This window comes from Colius striatus, chromosome 7, assembly GCF_028858725.1.
Source record: "Colius striatus isolate bColStr4 chromosome 7, bColStr4.1.hap1, whole genome shotgun sequence".
NCBI lineage: Eukaryota > Metazoa > Chordata > Aves > Coliiformes > Coliidae > Colius > Colius striatus.
This window is the reverse complement of record NC_084765.1, coordinates 34,588,235-34,615,788: the sequence shown is the minus strand read 5'-3', so window position 1 is coordinate 34,615,788 and position 27,554 is coordinate 34,588,235. Positions and strand designations below refer to the sequence as shown.

At 43.3% G+C, this 27,554-nt stretch overlaps 1 protein-coding gene across 2 annotated transcripts; it reads left to right on the top strand.

The window, feature by feature from the left end:
* The first annotated feature begins 971 nt into the window (after nt 1-971).
* On the top strand, nt 972-27,326 carry SV2B (synaptic vesicle glycoprotein 2B). 2 transcript variants are annotated; one of them, XM_010204777.2, is made up of 12 exons: nt 972-1,488; nt 11,507-11,687; nt 12,277-12,428; nt 14,264-14,397; nt 15,140-15,229; nt 17,315-17,425; nt 18,545-18,633; nt 19,374-19,538; nt 22,740-22,873; nt 23,565-23,765; nt 26,027-26,186; nt 27,143-27,326. In XM_010204777.2, the coding sequence occupies exons 1-12, from the start codon at nt 972-974 to the stop codon at nt 27,324-27,326; spliced, it is 2,118 nt and encodes a 705-aa protein (XP_010203079.2). The 2 variants fall into 2 exon arrangements, with proteins under 2 accessions (XP_010203079.2, XP_061855839.1); XM_061999855.1 differs by lacking the exon at nt 23,565-23,765.
* Nucleotides 27,327-27,554: the final 228 nt, after the last annotated feature.

Genomic DNA, 27,554 nt, shown 5'->3' with positions numbered 1-27,554 from the left:
CTGTGTGAAAATCATCCTCCATCGATGGTTACATATGGGAAGAACAGTGCTTGGTGTGACTTTTGGTGACTTTATCTTGGCAGACACTGCTTGCTAGTTGTACATCTGTCATACAGATGGAGAGACACTAGGGGGAAAAAAAAAAGAAGTTGTTAAATAAAATTATCTGGATGAAAAAGAAAACCAAGCTCATATTTTGTGTCATTATGACGTCAGACAGTTATAGGTACTAGGGATGAGCGTGCTATGGGCAGAGGGATAGAAGCATATTTAGCAACCTGAGAGCTCTGTTCCAGCAACTCAGCCCAGCACTGTTCTGCTCTCTTTAGAAACCAGGACCACATGTGGGAGGCAGGACTTCTGGGAATGACAGAAATTTGGACCACACATTACATTCTGCTTTAGGTTCCCACTTGGTAATTTTTAATGCTCTTTTTTCTTCTGAGGCTTCGGGTTTTGAAGATTTAAAAATATTCCTCAAATGCTCTTGCCATTTTTTTTTCCAATGGAAAAACATGTATTCAAAATGTTGGGCATTAAACTCAGTGCATATGTGCTTGCAAGCTTACTGCTGTCTCATTGCTATTGTTTCCTCTTTCTCAGGACATGACCTTCACCATCATAATGCATCAGGAAAAACCTGTCAAATCCTCCTAGCTCCCTGGCTGTGCAATTTGCTGTTCCCTTGCTGTTCACCAGACAGCAGCTCTTCCCACCCAAAGCACAGAAGAAGCCAGCAAGTCACAAATGACAGCTGAAAAGTGAAGCACTATCAAAAGCTGTGTGAGACTCTGTCAAAGAGAAACTTTATATAGTAACCCTCCTTCTGAGCCTGGGAAGCTGTGTAACCCATTAGTTCCAAGGAACAGAGAGAAGATATGTTTAAGTAACCAGGACCAGAAGCTGCACAAATCAATATATTAGAGTATCTGCACACAGTGACCTGCAGCATTTAGAAAACTCCATCCAGAATGGATGATAGATATAGAAACACAAACCTCTACCAAGGGGGCAGAGAGGCAAACCAAATCTCAGATGACTACAGGTACCAGGATGGTAACTACGAAGGGTACTCTCCCAACGACGGCTACTACCGTGGTGGGGATGAGCCTGCTCAGGAAGAAGATGCTCAGAGTGATGTTACAGAAGGCCATGACGAAGATGATGAGGTCTATGAGGGGGAGTACCAAGGGATCCCACACCCAGATGACATTAAAGAAAAGCAGAAGAAGCGAGCTCCTGCAGTGGATGATGAGTACAGAGACCGTGCTGACCTTATGGCAGAAAGGATGGAGGACGAGGAGCAACTTGCCCACCAGTATGAGAACATCATTGAGGAGTGTGGCCACGGACGCTTCCAGTGGACCCTCTTCTTTGTTTTAGGGTTGGCACTGATGGCAGACGGGGTGGAGGTGTTTGTGGTTGGATTTGTTCTTCCCAGTGCTGAGAAGGACATGTGCTTATCCAGTTCGAACAAAGGGATGCTGGGTAAGTGCCACTTGCAAGCACCTCTTCTAATGCACTAGAAAGTAGCTAGAACGTCTTTTTTCTAGTGGCCAGCTGATTTCAAGACCTTCTGATGACTCTCCTCTTGTATGTCATTCACAGTCTCAGCTGGGTGGATCTGATTCAAGAGGGGTTTGCATGCTGCTGAGAAGGCAGCTACTCAAAAGCAGCAGGATTGCACCATATCTAAGACCACCTTACAAATGTGCTGTGGCCTCAGTAGTGGTTACTGCAGGCTGGATCTGAACAAGGCAGCTAACAGTCAGTAGGTTCACAGGGCAAAACTCACAGGGGTGTTCAAGGGCAGATAAGTGAAAGGTTAAAGGTAGCTTTTCCTACCTGAGGAATCAGTCACTCAGATTTCAGTGCTTTTAGAAGCTACATTGTAATGAGAAGTCCACAAAGCAATACCATCTGAGTATGACTTATAAAAGACAAGGATCTGTATGCTCTTGATCACTTGGTATTTACATTGTGGCTCCTGATGCTGTCCTGCTCTCCAACGTTTTCCACTTAACCCAGGTTTCCCTTCAGCCCAAAGTCCCAACTGGCAGATTAGCTGTGCAGTCAGTTCCTTCTGCGTGCGAACTTCTCAGTCAGTGCAGTTTGCTAACATGTACTGGATCAGAAGCAGCCAATGGAGGTTTCCTCTTAGGTCTGTGGAATACAATTAATGTGCAGCATGGGGATTAAAAGGCTGAGGCTACTGGCAACATCCCTTTTGCATCACCATTGACATTTCCCTTTGGTCAAACTATAAAGGCTTAGTTATTGGGAGTGAAACTGTGTGGAAAGATTTGGATGAACAATTTTTTCCCCTGCACATTATAAGACAAAGACAGCAAAGCCTCCCAGATCTCCAAGAATCAGGAAAGTATCCAGCATGGCCTGTAGTGAGAGCCAGCTGTGCAACAGTACAGCACATCTGGAAGGAAAATAAAGTAGTTCTTGGAAGAACTGCTTTAGGAGGGGGAAACTGTCTTCACAGACGTGTACTGGGGTTGCAGGGGAATCATCAGGACCTGTAGTTCTGACATGTTGGCCAGAAGCCTTGCCTGATGTGAGGTAAAGGCAGATTTTGGTTTAGTCTCCAGTCCTTGACTCCATTCTATTTGCATTAATTTCATGTGACAAAGACAGTAGATAATTATCCTTCTGTAAACCTCTTGTCAGTGTACTGAGGTCCTGGACACCTTCCTCTTTCTTCATAGACACTTTCCTCTTTCTTGTTTTTTTCTTTAAACCTGAGGATCAGGATGTTTATTTTAATAGTTAGCTAGGTCTGTACTTAATTTTGTGCCTTTTAGAGTTTACTAACTTTTATTGCTTCACAAGCCACTCCAAAATTCTAGCTCAAAATATCTCAGGTCAGAAATGTAACAGCAAAACACAACTGGCTCCTGATTTCAAAGGGACTTCTGAATTCAGCAGCTCCGTACGAGATACCAGGCTGGGTGCCTTTTCAGTGGTGAGACCTTTTTTGAAAATCAGGTCATTTATTCTGGTGACTATATGGAAGCTGAGATCTTCTGAAACTCATAAATACCTTTTTTCTGTAGAGCTTGAGCTCTGCCAGGCACCTGAGTCAGAAAACTTCAAATGTCACAAGAAAATCTATCTTTGAAGTATTTCTGGCCCAATCACAGGTATAAAATGAACAAGAAATCTCCCCAGAGAGCTCGTCCTGCTTTTTCCAGCTCAGTATTTTTGTGCCTGAAAGTTCAGGGTGTTCTGATAAGCTCTGAATAAGCAGGGAGACATTTGGGTCCTTATGCAAACCCAGCTCCAGCCTCCTGTGTGTTAGTTAACCAAGATAATCTGGAACTGCTAATTAGGGGAAGAGCATTCTTTTTTTATGCTTTTCCTGCCCACTCTTAAAGACAACTTTTGAGAACCTGGTTTTGCAGAACAATTTCTTCTATCTTTAGCTTGTCTGTCTGAGGAATCTGCTGTCAAGGCTTGTGCTCACACTATTTTGTGTCTTAAATATGAGGAAAGGAAAAGAATTTTCCTAGAAACAAACAAACAAACAACTTGATTCATCTTAGTTTGAAGCACAGAGGAAATGGAAATTTATGGTAGCACTAAGTTATTATTGATTGGTGCTGTACATGAGGGGTGTCACTGATTCTGTTTGTCTTATCTGTTAAACATCCTTTCCTGTCTGCTGGATGTTTTTCAGCTACAGGTTTCCTCTTAGATCTGAGGTTTGTGAGATGATCCTTTGTGAAAATGAATTAAGGGTGACTGAGCCTTGGATTGCAGAGTGGTGCACTGGTAGGAGTTGTGAACACCTGAGGGGACCAAGAAGTGAGGGTATGAGGAAGCTGGAGTGGGTGCTGGAGGGTTTAAGAGGAGAAAAGTGCAGACCTCTGGGTCAGGAGAGAAGGAGGAGAGCTTTCTGCCAAACTAAGGGCAGCAGCAGGGAGCAGAGGGTGTTGGAGGTTTGGGAAGCAGCAGGGCAGTGCGGGGACATAAGGTTTGAGTGCAGACCTGCCTCCAGCACAGCCTGATGTCCCAAGTACTGTCCTTTGCAAGAGGGTTTCATCCCTTTTCTGAGCACCTGTGGGCACACAGCATGATAAGGACAGACAGATACCAGGTGCTGAAGGGAAAGTCTGGGGAGGTGCTACCGATGAAGACAAGATAATCTTCCTCAAAAACCTTTCCTGGATTAGCTTCAACCCCCAGCCACCTGCAACTAGAGAAAGAGATATTTCCTAAGAAAGCTCAGAGCCTGCAATACATGCTCGTTCCCCTCAGTGCTTCCATTCCCACAACAGTGTACACACTGTGCTATTGCAGGGTTCAATGAGTCTTACAGGCTGACTTGGTAGCAATCGCAGAGCTCTTCACCTCAATTTCATGTTCAGCGATGATCCTGCAAGAGTGTGTCTGGACAGAATGAACAGAGAATTGTTTAGAGAAGGCACAGCTTTTCCCCAAATTGTCATGAGGTTTTAGGGAAATGGGGTTATTACCCAGACACGACTTCATGCCCATTGCTTTATCCCCATGCAGCAATAGATGTCTACAGGTGAGCTTCTGTTTATTCCCAAGGGACTGTTCTCATCACATTTTGCAAGGAAACGTAATCATGTATCTCAGGTGGAGTTAAGGTAGCTTCCAGGCAGCTGCCAACATTTAAACACACAAGAAGGTCTCAACTATAACAAGAGAGATCAGGAGGGAACAAATATAGGAGATAAGTCAGGTAAGTAATCAAACTCTCAAAGAAATAGGAAGGAACAAAGAAGAGAGCTGAAGTAGAGGCCCCCTAAAGACCAATTTAGTGAAGTTCACCTTCTGCTGAAAGGACATTTTGCATTAAATACTTGTGCATATTTGTCCTCCCTCAGAAAGCCAGAATGGAAAAATATCAAGCAAATTGTGAGCAAATGATGTGAAAATTACAAATAAACAGATGTCCACAGAAAGGTGTGAAATGAATGTGACACTTCTGCAGAAAACGTTTACATTTGGTTCTCAAAATAAACATCTCGTCATCGGATGTAAATTAACAGCTATTTTAGGTCTAAATATCCCCAGTGGGACAAAACACATCTTTGGAGTTTTTCTGAAACTCTATTTTGGAAATGATTGCAGAGGTATTACCAGAAAAGCCCAAAAACAAACAACTCAACTAGATCTGCTTTGAAGAGCTTTCACCAGCAGCAGTAACAATAATAACAATGGCAATAAAAAGAAATAATTTCTTGAATTTCCTGAAACAGAGGATTCCTTTCAGGATTCCTTGTCAGAATTCTTATTTGCTAAGGATAATCACATGAAGGGTCATAAAATTTGTATGTACTTCTCTGACGAAAGGCACAGGGCATCATTATCTGGAGCAATGTCATATAACTCTATATCTTCAAGGGCTTTTGATCACTTCTTGGAGTGGCTAAATAGAATATTTGGAAATGTAGAGCAGTAAGTACACAGCAAACATAAAGAATGGTGCCACAGTAACATTGTAAACCTTTTCACATCCTGTGGATAAGAAACTCAAGGCACGGTGAAATTATCAGACTTCCCAGACCCCCAGAACTGCAGTTGTGTTACCATCACTTCACAGCTCAGCAAATTGAGACAAGAGAACTTTTAAGGACTTTGCCTGTAACTGCAAAACAGCCACAACAATGCTTGAGAATAAAAGCTAGTTTGCAGGCACACAGCTCCCTTTTCCTTGTTATGGTTTAATGATAATATTTTAAGGGGAATATCATCTTACAGGTTCTTAATCTTGCAATGTCAGATTAAAAAGAATAGAGGAAAGACCCTATTAGTAATGATGTAGTTATACAGCAATTCAAGCTGTGTGAGTCAGGTTAAATAGGATGTGTAACAATATTTCTGCTTTTAGGGGTATGAAGAGGGTGTTTTATTATCAGCTGAGATAAAATCCGGCCTCAGCTTCTCATTGACCTGAATTCACCTGATAGGACAGTAAATCCTAATCCCCTCTGCAGAGCTCAGTGGCTTCTCTTCATCACTGCTATATTTTCTGGATAAGTGCAGACGAGCCCAGCCATGGCTCTTTTGCTCTGTTATGGCCTGAGGCTGCCTGTTTTGCACCTTCACGGCCATAGAACCCTGATAGATAAACCCTGATGAGACCTGCCCCTGTCCACATCCTGAGCACTGGGCCTGAATTCTTGGCTGCAAGTTTGCTCTTGGGCAGAAATGCTCCTGCAGCCCAGGGAGCATCACCACCCTGAGCTGGAAGGATAGGGTAGGGGGAAAACAAAGTGTTTTTGTGATTTGGGAACACCCCACGCCTTGTGCAGGTCCGGTATGGGGACGGCTGCATCCCCACTTATAAACACTGTGAGAATTTCATCTGATGAGAGGCAGCACAAACAGGTTTTTGTTTCACAGCAAAGGATCTGTTTGGCTTCCTCTGTTGAAAATGTTGCTTTAGCAGAGTGGTTGGGTGGGGGGAACCAGATGGTCCCATGAATATTGTAGTGATGGACAAGTCCCGTGGGGGGACTGCGAAGCTGACTGAGTGTAAACAGCCACCCACGTTGTGCTGGCAGCGCCGGCGGGAGCCCGCAGCGTGTGCTGCCTCGCCAGCCCCGCAGCACAGCTCTCCCACCTTCACGCACACGCCCTGGGCTCTAACGTGCAGAATCTCCTCCATCTCTGCAGTCAGATTTAACCAACACCCACCCTCAGGCCTCTGAAAACAGAAAGCTGCCCTTCACGTGGGCAATGCATCGCTCAGTGCCAGAGCCGCTAGCCGGGGATGGAGTCTCTCTGCTTGTACAGTCAACAAGGCAAGGGCAGCAGGACCACCCTTTCATTTGATTTCCATTTATGAGGTCAGGGTGATTGGTAGGGAAAGGACTAGTAAGCCTATAAGGAAAAGCAGATTAAAAAAAATCAAGAGGAAAGGGAAAAAGGCCGCTCAGCCCTCAGCTCATCTTCTGTTGAGACTGTTCCCAGCCCTGGGACACGCTGGACATCTCTAAAGCACAAGACAGTCAGGACTATCACTGGGTTATTCCTCTCTTTGAAGTACTTTGGCACAATCAGACCCTGTGCCTTGCCTCATACGTCTCTCAAATTGTCCAGATCTGACTCACAAAATTCTGTTTGTGCCCATACAGTGTATCCATGTCAAACAGATGCTGCACTGGTAAGAGTGTTTGGATCACATTTTTATTACAGTTTCAATAGCAAGATATATATAAGATCCTAATCCCTTTCTGTTGTCCAAACATTTTCTTACTTCCAAAGCCTTCTTTTTAATTTTAATTGTTTTTTACAATAGGATTATACTGGTAGTGGTCTGGGCTTTGAAGGCAGGTAGGAACTTCCACTTTCCTGTGTTTGCTGGCTCTGTGCAGACCTGTCAGTAGAGGTGAGATAGCCCTGGACCTGGACCCAGGCAGTCTCCTTACATTTCTGACAGCCTCAAGGATTTTGGGACTAATTATTCCTGTTGACCTGTTTGGGGTTTTTTTTTTTCCTGCTCAGATTTTCCATTTATTCCACAAGTCTTTGTCCCAACTTGACAGGGATTGTTTTCAGATGTGCCTCAGTTTTAAGAGCTTTAATCCCATTAACTCTCAATGAAACAAATTCATGCTTGTGACAGACAATCAGGTAAAACTTGACTTTTTTGTTTTCTTTCTGAAACCCTTGTGAGTCTTCTTTAATTATACTGAAACAGTAAAAATACAATTTAGCACTCACAGAGCCTTATATTGTATCCCTCTTTCCTTAGTTCTAGAACTTCATCTTTTAAGTACACAGTTCTTGTCTAACAGGGAGCACACGACTTCAATATAGTGTAATAAATTTCTTAGTGTGAAAATGCTATATTCGTTACCTCTTTTCCAATGGGAACAAGCCCACTCAGTGGTCACATATTTTCCTTATAACTTCAGTATTGGATGAGTCACAACCTGAAATTTATTCTTAGGATTTCTGCTCTTTAGTTCCCCACCAATGTTATGGGAGGCTGTTGCAGACTTTCCCACGGGCATTCATTATGCTCTGTTACTCGTGGAACAGTCTGCGAATGATGTCTCATTCAGAGTTGCCCTTAACATTTCACTGAACCACTGCATGTGTTAATTTGGAAGCTGAGCCTTCCTAGCACAGTCTAGGTCCTCATGGTTTGAAGTAAAGTTTCTGCTACAAAGCCTTGTAATGTTGTTCCATAGAATGGTTGGGGTACAGAAGCAACACAGGAAAAGAAATATGTTTTAGTGATCACTTTTCTTGGTGCAATTCTCCTTAAAATTGGAATTTTCTTGCTGGGCTGTGTCTCTTTCAGAGGTAAAAACCAGCACTTGTGTTCTCCAGAAGACTGTCTCCCTTGCATAGAGACTGTGAGTTGATAACAGGCTGCATCATCCCTTCTGTCCTCTGGCTGCCATCAGGGCTGCTCTGTTAAGTGTAGCTTAGGAGCCAGGCTAAAAGCATTAAGATTTAAGCCTTACAGCACTGCATTAAGATTCTTCCTTCAGAATGATTTTGGACAGTTTTTTTGCCTCAACTCTCCAGTGTAATTTGCACTTTAGCAAACAAGCTGGAGGTCAAAATTAATAGAAAGAGATGTATAGATTCTCAGATTGGTAGGTACCTTCCCAGACTACTGTGGATCAGTGTCTGACAGATTTACACACCTCACCAGGACAGTTTGGGTCAGGAACATAGAGCAGGGAGCTTGGGTATTGATTGCACAGAGCTAGAGGCTTATGGTGGAGGTATAATTGTGCTGGTGATAGCCTGTGCCACGCTTCTGGTACAAGAGATGTTAAGAGGCAAGAACAGATATTTTGACTGACACACAAAATCCTGATTGCTTGCTGGATATCTTATGGATAGTAAAGAAGGCAGACCTGCTGACAGAGGGGTGATCCCACCTCCCTGTGCTATAAAACAGGGGAAATTTGAAAAGTCAGAATTTTGCCACCTAAGACAAACATCCTTCAGTTGCTGCGATGGATCTCTGCTGCATAGCTTTTAATTTACTGATGCATTTGAAATCAAGTGCAAGCATTTGCAATCAAAGGAAAGACAGAATCAGCTGCCAAATTAGTTTCTGCATTAGTCCTCAGCTGTCCTTACTGGATGCACAGAACAGCCTTCAGTCACCAGACTGGTCATCTTCTTTAAACATTAACAAATTGCAACAAAATTCTTGGTCACCTTGTCTCCCAAGTGTTTGACAGAACAGGTCCTGGGGAGAACGTTGGCTCCTGAGAGAAGTCAACACTCTGTTCAAGGTGAGGAATGAACCTCTAAAGGGATGTTCTTTGATTGTGCTTGAAAGATGTTTCTTTTAGCTGCATTTCTTCAGTCAGCAAATATGAATGTTTCCTATGAAGGCAGTGTATTTACTTGCTCAACATCTGCTGCCTTCACTATGGTCCAGAGATGCAGGGAACACTACTGTTTTTCTTGGGTTATAACTATTTCCTTCAACCCCTGCTCATCTGTGTCTTGAACCTGATACGCCTTCTGTCCCCAAACACCGTTTTCTTACCTCAAGAACTCCTTGCACTGTTAGTTCTGCTTTCCAGCCAGCAGACATTCTCCATTCTATGTCTCCATTCTAACATAGACTCTTGCATCTCTGTGCTCCTCAGGAAACACAGAGGTTGCCACCACTTTCTTCTGAAACTTAGTGATGGTGACACAGCTCCCACTCTGTGGACCATTAGCTTGCAGCAGACAGCTCTTGAGACACAGGCAGCTTGGTAGACACTGCAGTGACAGTGTGCTTGGAGGTACTGCCCCAGGCCCTTCCATGTCAGCAGCTGGCAGAGCCATGAAAGCACACAGTAAATTCATCTGTCATCAGTTTTGGTCCTGCCATGCTAAGGCCAAGGCAGCTGCAGCCACACACAGCAACGTGGACAAAGCATGAAGGGCCTTAAAGGGCTTTTATGCTGTGAAACTCAGAATAGCTTTGGTAGCATTGGTCCACCTGCTGATTGTCTGTCTTGTGGTTTTGTCTCATCTGGGCTGTTTCAGAGGAGCCTTGGAGAAATGTGCTCCTGCCTGGTCCCTTCCTTCCATCTTTCCTGGCTCAAACGAATGAGCAGACATTTGTTCACAGACAAGCCTAAAACAAAAATACGAAGCCCAGAGGCCAATCCAGCCTTAAAACTCCTGGTTCCATTGAGCTGCCAGCTGCTGGACTCAGCAGCTCCCAGGTGTTATTCCTTAACAGCAGTACAAATCGTTTCACTCTAGCTGATCAATGCTTCCAACCCTCCAGCACTGGTTGCTATTAGATTTTAAATGCTTAATATCTGATCGTGCTGCCCTTTCACAGCTTAACTCCTGCAGGCTTCAACGGGAATTTTGCCAGCAGAAGGACCATAGCTCCTCATAGTTCTTCCCAAGATGATTGCTCACTGGAGTATCTAGAACTGTAAAGTAGATAAAATATTGAAAAAAATATACATTCCTGGTCCTTTGAGCAGTATAAATTTAGTGTTATTTACACTGGTACCCACATTGAAAAAGAATAGGTGAGCCTTCTGATGGCAATGTCAGTAGAAGAGTCAAGGGCAACTGCTGTGTGTTCTAGGCCAGACTTGCAAACACAACTAGTTGAGCTAGGTACAGGGAGCCTATTTGGAGCAGAAAACCATTCTCTCCTGTTGAGCTTGACAATAAATACAGTCATTGAAACTGTCCTTCGAGGGTCTCATAGTAGAAGGATCTAATGAAGTCAAGTTAAAAAGAAGGATCCATTTTTCTTCACAGTGTCAGTGATAACTCTACAGAGTAAACTGCCAAGACAAGCAGTAGGTTCTCCCCTCTGAAGTTTTCAGACCAAGACTGCACTCTTTTCTGTAAGTTGTCCTTTAGTAAGATGTCAGATCTTTTCTCAGTAATGAAGGAAGTACCTGTGCTACACAAGGTGAGTCTCGCTAACAGACTGATCCTTTCAGGCAAAGCTAGGAAAAGCAGAGAGTGAAAGAGATAATAAACTGCAGAGGAAGCATGGGTACCATAGGTAACCTGCAAAGAGATTTATCCATGCTTTAGCAGCCTCCTTTGAGCATAAACAGCAGCCAGAGAGAGCCTCCTCCCTACACATCCTCAGTCCCACTCAGCGGGGTTAGTGGAGTTAAGACATCAGGCTTCTGTTGTATCGTTGGTGGCACATAGCTGGGACACGTGCATCCTAAGCTGCTTATGCCTGGCCATTGCTTACGTGCAATATGAGAGGAGTAAGACTGGGAAAGAAAGTTGTGGGTCTGGTCAAATGAGGGTACATCTGTATTGCATGATGGGATGCAGTAAAGACTGATGCAAGCTCATGGGCACAAGAAAGGAAAATTAGATTCCACTAATGAGTGGAGTTTCTAGTATCTGAAATAGCTAATTTGGGGGAGCTGGGGGTATCTCTATTACATAGTATTCCAGGTTGGCCTCAGCTGTTATCTGGGCTCTTTCAGATCTGCTTCTACATTGTATACTATTACCACCCAGTTACCAAACTCTGTCTCTCTCTCACTTCTAGGCTTGATAGTCTACTTAGGAATGATGGTGGGGGCTGTTTTGCTGGGAGGCCTTGCTGATAAACTGGGAAGAAAGAAATGCCTCATCATATCACTTGCAATCAATGCTGCCTTCGCATTCCTCTCCTCCTTCGTCCAGGGATACGGATTCTTCCTCTTCTGCCGCCTTATCTCAGGCCTCGGGTGGGTAACTGCTGAATTTGTCCCATATCCTAGAGGAATCCTATCACAGATCAGCAGTTTGTGTGTACATGTGGTAGAAGGAAGGCTTTTTGGGAGATGCATTTCTGGTACCGAGCTGGGATGGCACTGCTGTTTAGCATATGTTGTGCTACCTCACTCTTGACCCTTAAAGTGTTAGCAGTAGGAAAGTTTGGTCATTGACATTCTTCTGGTGCTGCCTAAATTGTGCAGAAAGGCAAATGAGAATGATAAATACCCACCTCGGTTTACAATCCTGACTGCCTCCCATCACCTGCCTGTATTTTGCTTCCCTAAAATAAGTGCTCACAAAATCACAGCAGATGTCTGGGTGAAGAGCAGGGCTTTGTATAAACTGTACAGGAAAGTCAGCTTTCGCAGCATGAGAAGGATCATGTTTATGTTTGATGTCTAAGACCAGCCCAGCCAAAGAGAGGTTTGCATTTTTCCTGCAAGTCTCATTTTTGTGCAGCTTATCTTTGAGCGTGACCTTCCCTCTTTGTGCAATCCTAACTAGAAAGGCATTGAAGACGACTCTTATTCTTCCCATATTCTGTTTTTTTCTCCTCAGTATTGGGGGATCCCTCCCCATCGTGTTTGCCTATTTCTCTGAATTCCTATCTCGTGAGAAGAGGGGAGAACACCTGAGCTGGCTTTGCATGTTCTGGATGATTGGTGGCATTTTTGCTTCAGCAATGGCTTGGAGCATCATCCCACATTACGGTAATTGGTTTGTGCTTTTGACTTTTGACAGCATCACTACCCTAAAACCCCGGCATGGGTAGCATTAGTCAGTCCTTACACATCCAAGCATAAAGAATGCTTAAAGTGCACACAAAAGGTCTGATAAATTGACTGCATGATTGATTGACAGACACTGAAGCTGTAAATAGGACTGATGAGGGCTGCTTTGCATCAAAAGCTTAAAATACACCCCTTGAATTGTACTGCCAGAGTCTGAGTTCTTCAACTAAACATTCAGGGAAAACTGGCCTGAGATTATATTGCAAAAATTGGTCCAGTTATCAAAAATAAGTAACTTTAATCAGGGAATTACAGGGTGCTCTGGATGATAGCAGTGAGGACAGCACATGTGCTTCTCCTTAGCCAAGTGTCAACACTCTCTGCCATATATCTGGTGGCACATCTCCCCAGCTTGTGATAGGCTGGAGTCACATCTGAGTGCACGTAAATGGATTCAGAACTGGAATAGATTCCCCTTCCAGAGCTGGAAATGGGAGGAGAGATAGAAGATGAGTGTACTCTGAAACATATTCGTGCATGGAGAAACTACAAATCTACACATCACATGGTATTCCTGGTAACTTGTGTATATCCTAGGAAAGCATCAGAAGCAAATATCTACTGGAAAAGATTAATCCTTTCAGTATTCAGTGACACCAGTTGTTTGAAAAATCCTGTTTGAGGAAACAAGGACAGGCCATAAAGACCATGAAGAAATCACTAACATTTCTCTATCTATCAATCCTTCTTCACGATATTTAAAGTACACGTACTATGAAGAAATATTAATGCTTTTGATTGATATGACAAGAGACTGTTGCAATAGGCTTACTGTTGGAATACAATTACTATGTAGTGGTGTCAGGTTGAAATAATCACCTGCAACTGCATTTGCTTTTAAAAACCCTTCTGTATGTACATTACATTAATTTTTCAAATTACTTTTTGATGTTATGTTTTTATCACTTCTTTTTGTTTTATTTTGTTTTCCCATGTTCCACCTATTATTTTGGAGCTTTGTGAAATGAGTAGAATGCCACGACTGACTGATGAGACCTCTGAAAAAAAACCATTGCTTGATGATTTCCTTATTATGTGGATAAAAATAGTTATTGAAAAAAAATGAATTGAACGTTTCTTTTGAGATTTGAGCCTAGGGAAATTAAATGGAGCAGTCTAAGAATGCTGCTGTCCTTTCTAGTCCTTAGCGGGGTGAAGAGCTGACCTGGTCAGACAGAAAAAATGCAGAAGAGGGGAAATCACAAATGCAGGATTAGCATCTTGAATCATCTAAGTTTGAATTCCAGTTCAAGGTTTTGTATGTCTGGAAAAAAAATCAACTTGCCTTCCTAGCACCCTTCCATAAAATGTGAAGTACGTGTGATGTATGAGACAGAAAGGAGCTGTCTGTAACATACCTCTCAGATCAGAGAACATTTAACCCTTGTAAACTTTTTGTAACATCACCAAGCAATAAATTATGGCCCTGATTCCTCTACCCTTTCCCACCCTTACTTGGCTACAGCTGCATGGAGCTATTCTTATCACGAGATGATTTCTAAACTCAAAGACAAAAGGTTTTTAAAAGGCAGAGCCTGAGCAAGTATGTTCCATTTTCTATAACGAACATAATCTCACTTGCTGTTACCTGCTGAGCGTGCTATTGAGCCTCTAAGAGCTGTCATTACTAAGAATAGCAAACTTTCAGCCTCTCCCTGTGTCATACAAAGCTGTAAAGTTCAGAGCTGCTTTAGGAGACAAAACCTCACAGTGCCTGCTCAGTATTTTTATTTTTTGGCTCTTGCTGTTTCCAGGCTGGGGGTTCAGTATGGGGACCAAGTACCACTTCCATAGCTGGAGAGTCTTTGTACTTGTCTGCTCTCTGCCCTGTATCTCCTCCCTGGTGGCACTGAAGTTCATGCCTGAAAGCCCACGGTTTTTGCTGGAGGTAAGATGATTCATCTGAACGTGGCGGTCTGACATTAGCAGAGCATAGCTGGTCCCTGATGTGTCACTGTCTGCCTTCCTTTGTCCCATCAAACACACATAGCACGAGCTCAGGGACCAAAAACACATCTGCACTAGCTCCACAGATCACTTACCCAAGACTACAGACTAGGTGGTCAGCCAGTGATGGGTAGTGTTTCACTGCCAAGTGTGGCACAGAAAGAAGGTGGGAATCTTACAAGTCAAACAAAGGCATTTTGGAAACATCTCACAGAGTTTGGACATGTAACTACTGAATCCTGGCAGAAGAGCAAAGGACATTGTACATTCTACTGGGCAAAACACATAAACCTCAGAAATCTTCAGCAAGTATTCTTTATTCTCAGTTCACAGCTGTGAGATGTGGTGATATCTAGCTCAAGTCAACTCTGCAAGTCTGTAACAGATGTGGATTAGAACCCAGGTGTCCTCATCTATCTCCTCTTCTTTCATCAGGTTTTAAACTCTGTTTCTGCCTCCTCCCCTGCCTCAGATAGTTTTAGGGTAACTCCTTTCTTCAGCACAGAGGTACTACACTCTGTGAATACAAACCATGCTTTCAACTCTTTGTGTTTGACGCAGCCAGTGCTGCATCTCTGCTTCTCCACTCTACTGGCTTTCTAGAATGGCTTTCTCTCTGTGCTTTGATAAATTACAGAGGTGGGAACTCCAACGTTTGTTATCCTTTTGTTTGGTGTTTTCAGATAGGTAAACACGATGAAGCCTGGATGATCCTCAAGCAAGTTCATGACACCAACATGCGGGCCAAGGGTGAGCCAGAGAGGGTGTTTACGGTGAGTTTAACGAAGCTGTCAGAATGGGAAAAGAGAAGCTGGACATACTTTCCTTGGTGCAGCACAGCACCAATGTGTTCCCCCTTGGGACTCTTTCAACATAACCTCTCCCAGCAATGAGAAAAACAAGACAGGACTTTGAGATACATTTTGTGCATTTCAAGTTAGAAGCCAGTGTGTATTTGTAGGAATTAATCAATTCTGTGAATTGCAGTGAGTACTCTGCATTACTCTACAGTGTATAGACCAGTGATTTTCCAATTACACACATGCTTAATTGGCCTGCTCTAAGACACTAAAAGCAAATAAGAGAGATATTAGTCATGTGGGAGATCTGAGTCACTGTTTTCTCCATTCTGGCTTCTAATCAAACTCTGATTAGGCTTCATGTACCTTTTAATGAGCTTCCCAAGCTCCACCTGCCTCGTACCCAATCTTTAATTTATCCAAGGGAAAGTGAGATGAGTGGCTATTAGTCATTAGTCTGCTGCTTGTTGTGAAAAAGGTCACACCAGTGGATTTCATGAATTCTGAAATGAGGTAAAAGGTGTAGGCTGGGGTTGGTTGCAAATTACCGTAATTCAGTTGTAAAGTCCTGGTGAGTCAGTCAGGGAACAGCTCTTGATTAATGCTGTCAAAGTTGAGAGGATGCCTGCTCTTAAAGGATGGAGAAAAGGAGATATGGTTGTGTGTGAAACAAGTCTGTTTCAACGAGCGGGACAGCAAGTCTGTGTTCAGAAGGGTTGTCCTGAAGCAGGGCCTCTTAGGAGGGATCTTTCAAGAAAATTAGATTTTAATATCTGTACATGACAACGGTGTGTAGGTTCAGGTAGAAATTTAATCAGCATGTGTTATTTTTAGCTACCAATCATTTCATTAATGTGAACCTTGATAGCAAAGGCTGTAACACCACAATGGTCTGGCCAGTCCTGACGCTTGATGGGAGGCAAAGAGGCCTGAAACTTGAATATATATATATATATATGTATATATATACTATGAGAGTCTGAGCTAAGTAGGAGAATGACAGGGCAGCTGTGAAGCACCCGTTAGCGCTCATTACTCCATCCAAAAGTGTCACAACTGCTATGGCATGAGCTGACCTCAATATCACACCTCAAGGTACGGTGTGCCAGCTGAATCAAGATTCCCTGGCATCTCTTGGCATGGGTGAATCAGTGTGGCTGGTGTAGCACAAACTGTCAGTTGTTGTGTTTTTCTGATAGGTCAGAAGTTGCCAGTTTGTGGTGAGTCAGCTGGTACCGGGACAGTTCCCAGATCTGACATTTAAACGGTGCCAGAGGGAGGAACGCAGAGACTCCGCAGCGGAGCCAAGGCACTTGTTTGTACTCAGAAATTTATTCAGTAAATATCCACCCCCTCCTCGTGTTTACAAACAGTTCTGGTTTCCTTGAATACATCCTTTAGTCAAAGTTACTGAGTATATATTTTCTGGGAATCATTTTTAAGGTTTCTTAGAGCAGTCCAGTTCAAGCACTCCGTGTTGAAAATTCAGACTGTTTCAGGGAAGCAAACTGATTGCCTAGTGTGAGCTCACCTGATGACAGGATGCATTTTCAGATGCAAAGATTCCCATCTACCCCTTCATTTGTCATGCAAGCTCTCCCAGTGGTACTTAAAAGGTGCTGAATGAGAATATTCCTGTCAATTGTCTTTGAAGAAAGAGATTCTGAGGGCACCATGTGATGCAGATACAAGTGATGGATCTTGAGGACATTTTTTACTATAATTGCCCAGTCCTAATTTCTAGTGGGAGTCTAAGAGACAGAAAAATAAAGTCATACAGAGTCATAGCAGCCAGTAATGAAAGATCATAGTGGATGTGATGCATTTAAAGTATTTAAAGAGAGAGGAAGGATGGATGGATGGATGGATGGATGGATGGATGGAATGAAGGCAGGATTCTTTCTATAATAAGATTTCTTGCTGTAGCTAAATCAGCACAATTGTTAGTGGTAACATTCAAGGAAAAGATGGTGGAAACATTGGACAGTGGAATCTAAAATCTACCCAAGATCAATTCTAGGAACTTGGGTTCAATTTTCTTTTTTTTTCCCCCCACAGGTTTCCTATATCAAAACTCCAAAGCAAGTAGATGAATTTATTGAAATCCAGAGTTCAACAGGGACCTGGTACCAGCGGTGGCTGGTCAGAATAACAACTACTTTAAAACAGGTAAAGACAAGAAAAAACATCCCACAGTCTTTTGAGCTTTGGGCTCCAGCGCCTCATTTCTTCAGGTCATTGTGTCTTGAAACCTTGAGTCTCACTCAAAAACAGTCTGCTGGTGTTTGCAAAGGGCTGTAATGGTTGCGCTTTCTATGCATACGTGTGCATCTGCAAACTGCCACCTGTCCATCCAGGCTCCAAAATGCCCCTTCAGGTGTTATGATAGCCCAGCTGTGCAGAGCTTCCAGGACCAGCCATAGCCCCAACACTTGACTCTTCTTCTAGGCAGAGAGGGCCCTCTCCCTCAAGCCTAAATAGATTTACCATTCACAATGGATTCAGAAGAGTGTTTGCTACTCATTATTCCTGAGACTGAGTTTCTAACAATGTTATACTGTCTCTTCAGATAATTTAAGCTTTCACCTATGCTGTGCTGCTTACCTATGCTCATGCAGAACTTTGTGGAAAATCTTGCTAGATCTTCTAGTCTAGGAGAATGAGCTTAAAGTAAAGGAGAGTCTTTCTTAATTAATAGCACTGCAGGTGCTATACTGTTAATATATTTATGTGGCAAGTTAAAAGAATGAGAAGTTACAACTTCTCATGTTCCTGGCAGGAACAACAGGTCAAGAAGACCAGATCTTGGTCTGCCTTCTGCTCTGCTTAGCTTCTTCCCTACCTGAGTTCATCTTACCCCTCCTAAAGTGCCAGTTGTGTTTGGGTTTTTGCTCTGCAGTGAACATTGGGGCTCAGTTTGGAAGCACCCCTGAGACCATACATATATTTAAAAAGACAAAATTGTCAAGGGATCTGAGAGCAGGCTCATATCTAGGATAACATTTGACAGACACACTGCATTGTCCCAGCTTAGCCCTAGTCCTGCACTCCAGCTCATTACAGAGGGTTCAGATCAAGCACTCTGGCAGATAGCTGAGTAAATGATCTTTCTATAAGCCATTTATCTTGAGAAACATAATTTTGAGCAAACACTGAATATAAGCCTCACATCTGACCTTCCCCCCGTGGGCCTTTTTTACTAACATTAGATTTATGATGCATTCAGAGATTAATGTCAAGTGTCTGCTAGGGTATCCTTGAAGTTAATTCCTTCTTGTCAATTTGTAGGTCTGGGACAATGTGCTATATTGTTTAACAGCCCAGTACAGGATGAATACACTGATGCTGGCTGTGGTTTGGTTTACAATGGCCTTAAGGTAAGGTGGTACTTTGATTTCTTTTCAGGAAGCTAAAGGGCCCTCAGAGTTTGTTTACACATTTAAATAAGCCATTGCAAAATTAATCCTGGTTTTATTTCAAAGAGTCTTTGTATACTAAGCCTTGTTGTTCTGTGAACTATTCATCAATCTGATAAGAGTACAGGTGCTTTGAACAAATCATGGCTTGAGAAGCGGTCGGTAGGGCAGTAGTGTATCGACTTTCTCACCTCTAGATCTTCCATTTCATCTTGTCCGCACGAAAAAAAAAGGACACAATCCTGTCTGATTCTCATCTATTCCTTTGTCTAGATCAAAACTATTCAGGTGAGCCTAAATTTAAACTGCAGGTAAATTTTGGCTAACTCTCACTTAAACCTCAGACTTGCAGAAGTCTGCCTTGTGAGGAGCCACAGAATCAAGTTCCCAAATTTCTTACTGTTCTGCTAGTCCCTTGGGCAGCAAGGAAAGCACATTGTTGTGTTTCCTTGTCAAAGAGTCAAACTTAAATGAATTATCCTGCTTTATGTGGATAGAAATGGATCAAGATGCTTCTGCAATCAGTAGAGAGTTTAGAGCAGGGAGACACCTTGCACAGTTCCCTGTCAGAGCTTAGCAAGAAGTTGTATCAGAAATGCAGTTGTATTAAGAGTTTACCAAGTTTACAAGGTATGAAATAGATGATTGAAAAGCACTGCAATATCTTGTATCTCTAACATATGTCTCCCATCCTGCTATAGTTACTATGGCCTTATTGTCTGGTTCCCTGATATGATCCGGTATCTCCAAGAAGAGGCGTATGAATCCCGAGTGAAGATTTTTGATGAGGAAGAAGTGTCACACTTCACCTTTAACTTCACCTTGGAAAACCAGATCCATAGAAATGGGGAATACAAGAACGATAAGTGAGTGAACAGAACTTGGTGTGATGTATGTGAACTGAGATACAGCTAGAAAACTCTTTTTTTCCTTTCGTTTTCTACCAACTTGAAAATTTGCTGTTCTTTTGGACTGTGGTGGTTTAGCCCTGGCTGGGTGCCAGATGCCCACCAAGTTATTCTGTCACTCTCCCTCCTGAACTGGAGAGGGGAGATAGAAATATAACAAAGGGCTCACAAGTCGAGATCAGGACAGGGAGATCGCTCAGCAATTATCACCACAGGCAAAACAGACTCAACTTGGGGAGAAAAGGTTTGATTTATTAACAGAAAATCAAAACAGAGTAGGGAAATGAGAAATAGAAACTGAATCTCAAAACACCCCCCTCAAATCCTTCCCTTCTTCCTGAATTTCTGCCTTTTCCTCCCCCAGCAGTGCAGAGGGATGGGGAAGGGGGGTTCATCACAGATGGTCTTTGCTGCTGCTCCCTTTTGGAGGGAGGACTTATCACGCTGCCCAGTGCTAGTGTAGGGTCTCTCCCACAGGAAATAGTTCTGCATGAACTTCTCCAATGTGGGTCCTTCCCCCAGTTCTTCATAAACTGTCTCAATATGGGTCTCATCCATGGGGCAAACAGTCCTTCAGGAATGAACCGCTCCAGTGTGGGTCCCTCATGGTGTCATAAATCCTCCCAGCAACCCTCCTGCAGTGTGTACTTCTTTCTCCATGGGTCCACAGGTCCTCCCAGGAACTTGTTGGAGCCTGGGCACCCTGCAGTGTCACAGCTTCCTTCAGGCATCTACCCACTTCAATGTGGAGTCCTGCCTGGGCTGTAGGTGGATCCCTGCTCCACGCTCTGCCTGAGCCACTCGCATCTCCAGACCCAGAGAGATGCCTGCAAGGAGCTCTGCTTCCAGCAGCCCCTCGTTGGGTGCAGGGCAGTGGACACCCACCAGACTGCTCCGAGTGCAGAAGTGGCTTCTCTTTCCTTAGCACACACTGACATCTACAGGTCTCAGGCTTCATTCATCACTGGGAATGAAGCTGCTCTGCTGCTGCATTTCCAAGTAAAAAAGTTATTTTCTGTTCATGTTACACTGGTCTCCATCTTGCAGCCCATTACTACGAGCTGTGCCATGGCCAGTTGTACTGCTTTATTTCTCTCACACCCCTTGGGCATCTCTCCACACAATATGTGTTTCACCTTCTCCTCTAGTGTTTTGAAGTGAGTGAAATTACTCTAGCAAAACATCATTGCTTTCCTTCCTTTCTCCTCCTATTTGGGCTGGGCCTGGTGGTGTTTCCTCTGTATCAATCATGGACCTCAATCACTCTGTGATTGAGAATGCTAGTTATTTGTAGAAAGCCATCATTCCTCTTCTAAATCCCAATAAAACAATAGAAACATACCCCTGTGTGCATTCTGTGGAGATCCTATTGCCCTGATCCTATTGCCCCAGATAGACTAGACAGGGTATTGTTCCAGCTGCCTTGCACTATTTTAGGAAGTCCCTCTGGGTTTTCAGTGTTACACAAACCACTCATTTTAATCTTTACAGATGAAGCCATACCTCAACCCACCTCAGAAACTGTTTGTGTTCATTTCCTTGGTGTATATCTGACAGATATTGGTAGGGGATCCCAGCATGTGTCCTCTGTTGTTCTGGAGACCTTTTCTGCAGCAAGGAGCTCTGGCTTGATGATGCAAATCCAGCTCCAGAATTCCTATTCCCCTGCTTATTGAGCAGCTAAACAAAGTCTGGTGAGAAGTGGATGGCTGTCAAATTTAGGAATTAGGGGCTCTTTGTGCACTCAGGAGATGCCCAGTTTTCACTGGCTTCATTAAGTTTTGAGGATGTTCAGCACCTTGCAGGATGAAGACATAAAACCATGATGTTCATCACTATTCCCCTGCCTTGGTCCTCTGTAATTCAAAAACTCAAAACCTATATTCCAGTATTGCCTAGAGCAAATCTCAATATGATTTATAGCTGTGTTTTCCCTCCAGCCTTTGGTTGTGAGTTAAGACTCCATTGAACACCGGTTCACTGCCATATGACAGTTTTAAAGATGGATGTTAAGAAAGCAAAGTGCAGGAAAAGGGCTTCTAACAACCTTTGGGAGTAAATTCATCACAGGCTATTACTAAGCATATGCAGTACAGAGTAAATTTTGCTATGACCTATGAGACCTTCTACATGGAGCAAAAGACTTGAATAGTCTTCTTGTGGTACTTTGTGCATTAATAATAGCTGTTAGTAGCTTCAGTTAAGAAGCCCTGCAGTGCTCATTTAATGGTGTAAACAGCCATCATTCTCGACTGTGCTGTAAGTGCTCAATTCAATTAAGTTTCTGGGTATATGTTAGCAGGCTTTTTATTTGGTGACAGTCATGGCCTCCTTAGCTAGAGCAGTAATGCTTGCTCTTAATCACTCCTTACATCTTCCAAACGTCCCTGTGCATTAGCTAATACATCTTCTCAGTGTCCCTGCAAAGTTTCACAGGTAAATCAATATTGTGTCATCCTTCAGGAAGGCAAGTCAGACATGTCAAGCTTCCCATCAGAGGAGAAATCAATCACCTGACAGAGCTGATTATTTTTGGTGTAATCTGTTTTCATTACATGGTAAGCAATAGTCCTCGAACAGCGATGGTTACAAGCAGAACTCAAATAATCTCCCCACTCTCTCTAAAAGCACTACTGCAATTTTGCTTAAAAAGATCAGTTTGAGTTTAAACAACTGTCAGAAGCCTTTCAACAAATGGCTTAACAGGCTCCTGATAATGTCTGGTTTTATTTATGCTGGAGGAAGGGGCAGAATAAGGAAGGCAGCAAGGTCAGCTCACAAAGAAAATGCCATGCTCTGAGTGAAATTATGTCTTCCTCAGATGTACTAGTACTGAACAAGAGAGGATCTACATCCCCTCAGCCTTACAAGCATGTTCTTTTAGATATGACTATTTTGAGGAACAGGAAAACTGCCAGAAATACTAAAAAGTCCACCTCTCTTTAAAAAAAATGCCCTCTTCAAACCCTTCTCTCCTCCTAAACTACTAAGTATGTAAGCATGGAGTTGGAAGGACAGTTATGCATTCAAGCAACACCTTTCTGTAAATGACCACCGAGGTTGCTATTAGTGCTCTATTTCTTGAAACAGCCATTCCATGCTACATAATATAGAAAATATCCTCAAGAACTAAGTGAAGTTCTGTCTCCTGCCCCCTAGATTTATTGGCATGAAATTCAAGGAAGTGAGATTTGAGGATTCATTGTTTGAGGACTGCTACTTTGAAGATGTGACATCCACCGAGACCTTCTTTGAAAACTGCACCATCATCTCCACTGTCTTCTATAACACTGGTAATGGGATTCCTGCTGTAGTCTTCTCTCTGCAATTAGGAGCTACTTTATGAGATTCTAGGAGAAAGAATGATAGGGACCTGTGTGTTTGTGTGTGTGAAGGGTATGAATGAGAGAGGTGATGGAAAGAAAGAGGGTGATGCATTTGGAAGGAGGCTTCAGTTTTCTGCATCAGTGTTTCTATCTACATGGATTCTGGTGTCATTGGATGCTGCACACGAAATGCAAAAGTCTGTGCTCAGACCTTGGCAGGTTAAGGTAATGGCAAAATGCCTAGCAGTTTAACAGCTCTAATCAACAGATTTGGCTTCAAATGAAATTTTAACCAACTGTGGTTGATGGCTGTAAACAATAAAATATTCATTAATTTTTCCTGAGAAAGTTTGTCACTTTACTCTGATAGAGAAGAAGCCATAACACCATGAAAACAGGAGCCAGCATTGCCTGCCCTTGTGGCATGGGAATACTGGTCCAGGTAACTCCACAAATATAAGGAGTGCATGAGCTCACACCCACAATGTGTCAAGCATGCAGCTAGAGTTTGCCACTGAAATAAAAACTCCCTGGTTATTTGCATGCAGTGAGGAGCACCTCCCAGATCTCTGATTTGGTTTGGGTCTTGACTTCTGCTGCTGTTGTATGAAGGAACAGCAGCCAAGCAGGATCAGGACTTTGCATCTTTCCTTTGCAGATCTCTATGAACACAAATTCATCAACTGCAGGCTCATAAACAGCACGTTTATGAAGGAGAAGGAAGGCTGTCACCTGGACTTTGAGGAGGACAACGATTTCCTTATCTACCTGGTCAGCTTCTTGGGCAGCCTGTCTGTGCTGCCGGGCAACATCATCTCTGCATTACTCATGGACAAAATAGGGAGGATAAAGATGATCGGTGAGTGAGGGCTGTGGGTGCATGGTGCAGGTCATGGGTGGGAGCATGACTCTGCAAAGAGCCAAGGTCAATGTGAAGCTCTTGCTGCCTCTGCACACACTAACACAAGCTGAGCTGGCTCAGGATGAATCATCCCTGTATCAAATGGAGTGGAAGGGTAAAAAGGCTGGCGGGTGAGGCAAGTTACCTGCTCCCCTCTTTCCCACCCTGCTTTTCTGTGTATCTGTGACATCCCCCCTTTCTATTTTGACATTTATGTCAAAGCCTGCATGTTTATCCAGTGCTCAGCACAATGAGGTGAGAGCTGAAGCAAGACCTCTTGATGTCATTGAGTTGATACTGATGTCTGTAGCACTCTAAATAAATAAATGCTTTTCTTGTAGCAAAGAATATTCACAAAGATGATTTGATGCAGCTGCTTGGCAGCCCAGAAGTTCCCTCTTTTGGTTTTCTGGTTTTCAAATGATTTTACAGAGAGTTTCAGAGAGCATATGGTAGAATAACTGACCATATCACAGCCAAGCAAGATGCTGCCCTTTAGCATTATGGGAATAAGTTATCACCTTATCAGCTTTACGATTACTTTGGCAATTTCTCAGGTTGCCCCCTCCAGGGTTCAGAACTTGCTCTCCAGGTACTGTGGGACTCACGCCTCAAGGGACAGCCAAGTGAGTTTGATGAAATCAGGGATATGGCTCAGGGATGAGGGATGACTCACTCTCCTGAGTTCAACTCTCTCTTCTAAGAAGGCAGTTTAGTTATCTTAGCCTCACTGTCAGACAGGTTAAGGTAAGCAAGATGATACCGCTGGTGCATCAGGAATGCACACTGCAGGGGGGAAATGAGAATCCATGTAATGAATTTGGAAAAGACCCAAACAAACCCAAGGGGCTGCAGGAAAGAAAATAAAGCTGAATGAGAATCAGATGGTCCACCCTGCAAACATGTCAGCATTTCAGCATTTAAATCTGGAATTGAGATGACATCTGGAATTTTAAATGTTTACTTCTCCTGCAGAATGAAAAGTACAGGACAAAAACTAGTAACGACACACTGAAATGTTTCACTATGGAGTTTGCAACTGAAGCAGCCTTCTGGCAACCCACCCGTATCACTCTGTTGAACATATTATTTCTGGTCAGCTTAACAGGAAAACTGAACTTCACTTTTGTGTTATGTGTCTCACTGGGACTTCAGTTGAGTTTAATCATGTTCTGCTAAACTCTCTCCCGTGCCAAACGTCAGATCTCTTGGTGCACACATAGTGACCCTAGTGCTGTACTGTACCTTCAGCAGAGAGAATATCCACACAGAAAGCAATGTAGTCTAGTCAGGTACCACGGAGCAGAAATGGATGTGGAGTCTTGTACAGCACTTTTTCATAAGCACTTTTTCACCACAGTGGCAAAATGCAATGTAATGTCTAAAATGAAACATTTTAGTTCCAGTTCAGCATCCAAATTATTTCGGATGGTGTCAAATTGATTAAAAAAACGCCCAAACAAAGAAACAAGCTTGTTTGCTTTTCTGGTAGAAAATGGAGATATATTTCGGTAACAACAGACTTTCTGGTGGAAGATATTTTGGTTTTGCACAAAATTGCATCTTTCAGGTGAAAATTCCCAATGGGGTAGGAGGCAGTGATGTAACCATCAATGTTTCTGAATCTGAAGTGTGCCTAACTGAGCATGAATGCTCTCACTCTCTCCCTCGATGGTGTTCATAAAATTATGGCTCTTGTGCAAATGTGCCATGAAATCTAATGATGTTCTTATAATTAAAAGAGACCTCGAGTGCTTGATACAATTGACTGTAAATTATCCTAATTGAGATTATAAATGTGTCAAGTGATTTCAATGTGATATGAAATGCATCAGCTCTTCACTCAAAACTCAGGTTGAAACACCTTCATAATGATTCCTCCTCCTTGTTGACTTTCATGTTTATTTGCCTCTGCTCTTCCTGGGTCCATCTGGAAGTCTGAGATGCTGGAAAACTGCCTGGAAAAGCCATCTTCAATCTCTATAGAGCAGGACTATCAGCAGGATCAGATGGTCATTGACAATGTTTTCAGGCTGGTTTCCAGCATCAGAGAATGACATGTAGGCAGCATCAAGGTATTTTGGGATTCTTGCAGATTTAGTTTGTTTTGGGGTGATACGCCATCATTTGAAAGCCATCTTCATCAACAAAAACATGTTTGCTCAACTGTGGTCAGGGGAAACTGATGCCAGTGTTCTTCTCTTGGTTCTCCCCCATAGGTGGCTCAATGTTGATCTCAGCAGTGTGCTGCTTCTTCCTCTTTTTTGGCAACAGCGAGTCGGCGATGATCGGCTGGCAGTGCCTCTTCTGCGGGGCCAGCATCGCTGCCTGGAACGCCCTGGATGTGATCACTGTGGAGCTCTACCCCACTGACAAAAGGTGCTCAGAGTATTTGTCCTTTTAGTTTCCACCCTCTGCTTTTGGCCTCTCAGTTCCCGGTGGGAAAAGTCAAGGCTCACTCTAGATACATGTAGATGGCGGAGTTGTACTCTTTTTATGGGCAGCAATCCTTAAGGGCTGGGTAGTCCTGCAGATACACTGGATCAGCACAGACATTTGCAAGTATAATCTTCATGGGTTGTACGTAGGGAGTTGTGTGGGGGTATGGAAATTACAGGCAGATCAAATATGGAGGAACTCATTTTCATGAGTGTACATAGAGATCTGGCTCCAGCCTCTTGTCATAGCTCATCACTGTGACATCCTTCCCCTTCACAACCTGGAGACAACCAAGTGCACAGAATGGTTTGGGAGATGAGGTGACACAGGAAACTTTGGAAGAACGTGCTGCAGATGAAACCTTTCCTTGAGACATCCCTATAAGCCTTTTATTTCCCTTTTCAGGCTGTTGGGGTAAGCTAGAGTGTAAGGAGAAGTACTGTGCTTTGACAGCAGTGTGCTTTTAGCTGCTGGGTGAAGCAGGATTTGGAGGAGAGCCATGGTTGTTTCTCTGGTGACAACCCACTCCAGCCAGTGCTTGGAAGAGCTTTGACAAGTTCTAGAGCAGATTGTGTCTCGCTTTCTCTGGGGAGGACAAAGGCTTGTCACAGTGAGCCAACATGATTTAGCAGAACATGATTAAACTCCCTAGCTAAGGCTAGGGAGAAGCTGAGATGAAAAGGTGAAAACGAGCACACACAGGCATTCTCCTCATGCACATGGACATGCAAACCAGTAACATCTATTTCTATACTTATTTATTCTGCTTGGATTTACTTGCTGGAAGTGTAGCCTGGGCAACATAAGAGCATTCACAAAATTACCCATTCAGATCTTCTGTAGTTATGCTGAGAACTTCCCTCTTAACCATTGTTTTCTGCTTTTCTTCCCCCCAGGGCAACAGCCTTTGGCATCCTCAATGGGCTTTGCAAGTTTGGTGCCATCCTGGGGAATTCAATCTTTGCCTCCTTTGTAGGGATAACCAAGGTGGTTCCCATCCTTCTGGCTTCCTCTGCCCTGGTTGGAGGTGGCCTGCTCGCTTTGCGCCTGCCAGAGACTCGAGATCAGGTCCTGATGTGAGCAGCTGAGGCCAGGGGGCTCGGAGGGTGGATATAGAAGAAGAATGAAAAAGAGCCATGTTTGGAAAAATCCAAATGCCCATTTCTATACTGTTCTGTCAATACCTCAAAGAGAGAGGGCAGAGGGAAAGAAGAGCCCAAAGGGATAAAAATGAAACCCCTAGTTTCTGACCCTTTTACAGCCACAACTGGTGCATGCAGCTACCAAACACCCTTTGTAGAGCTTGGG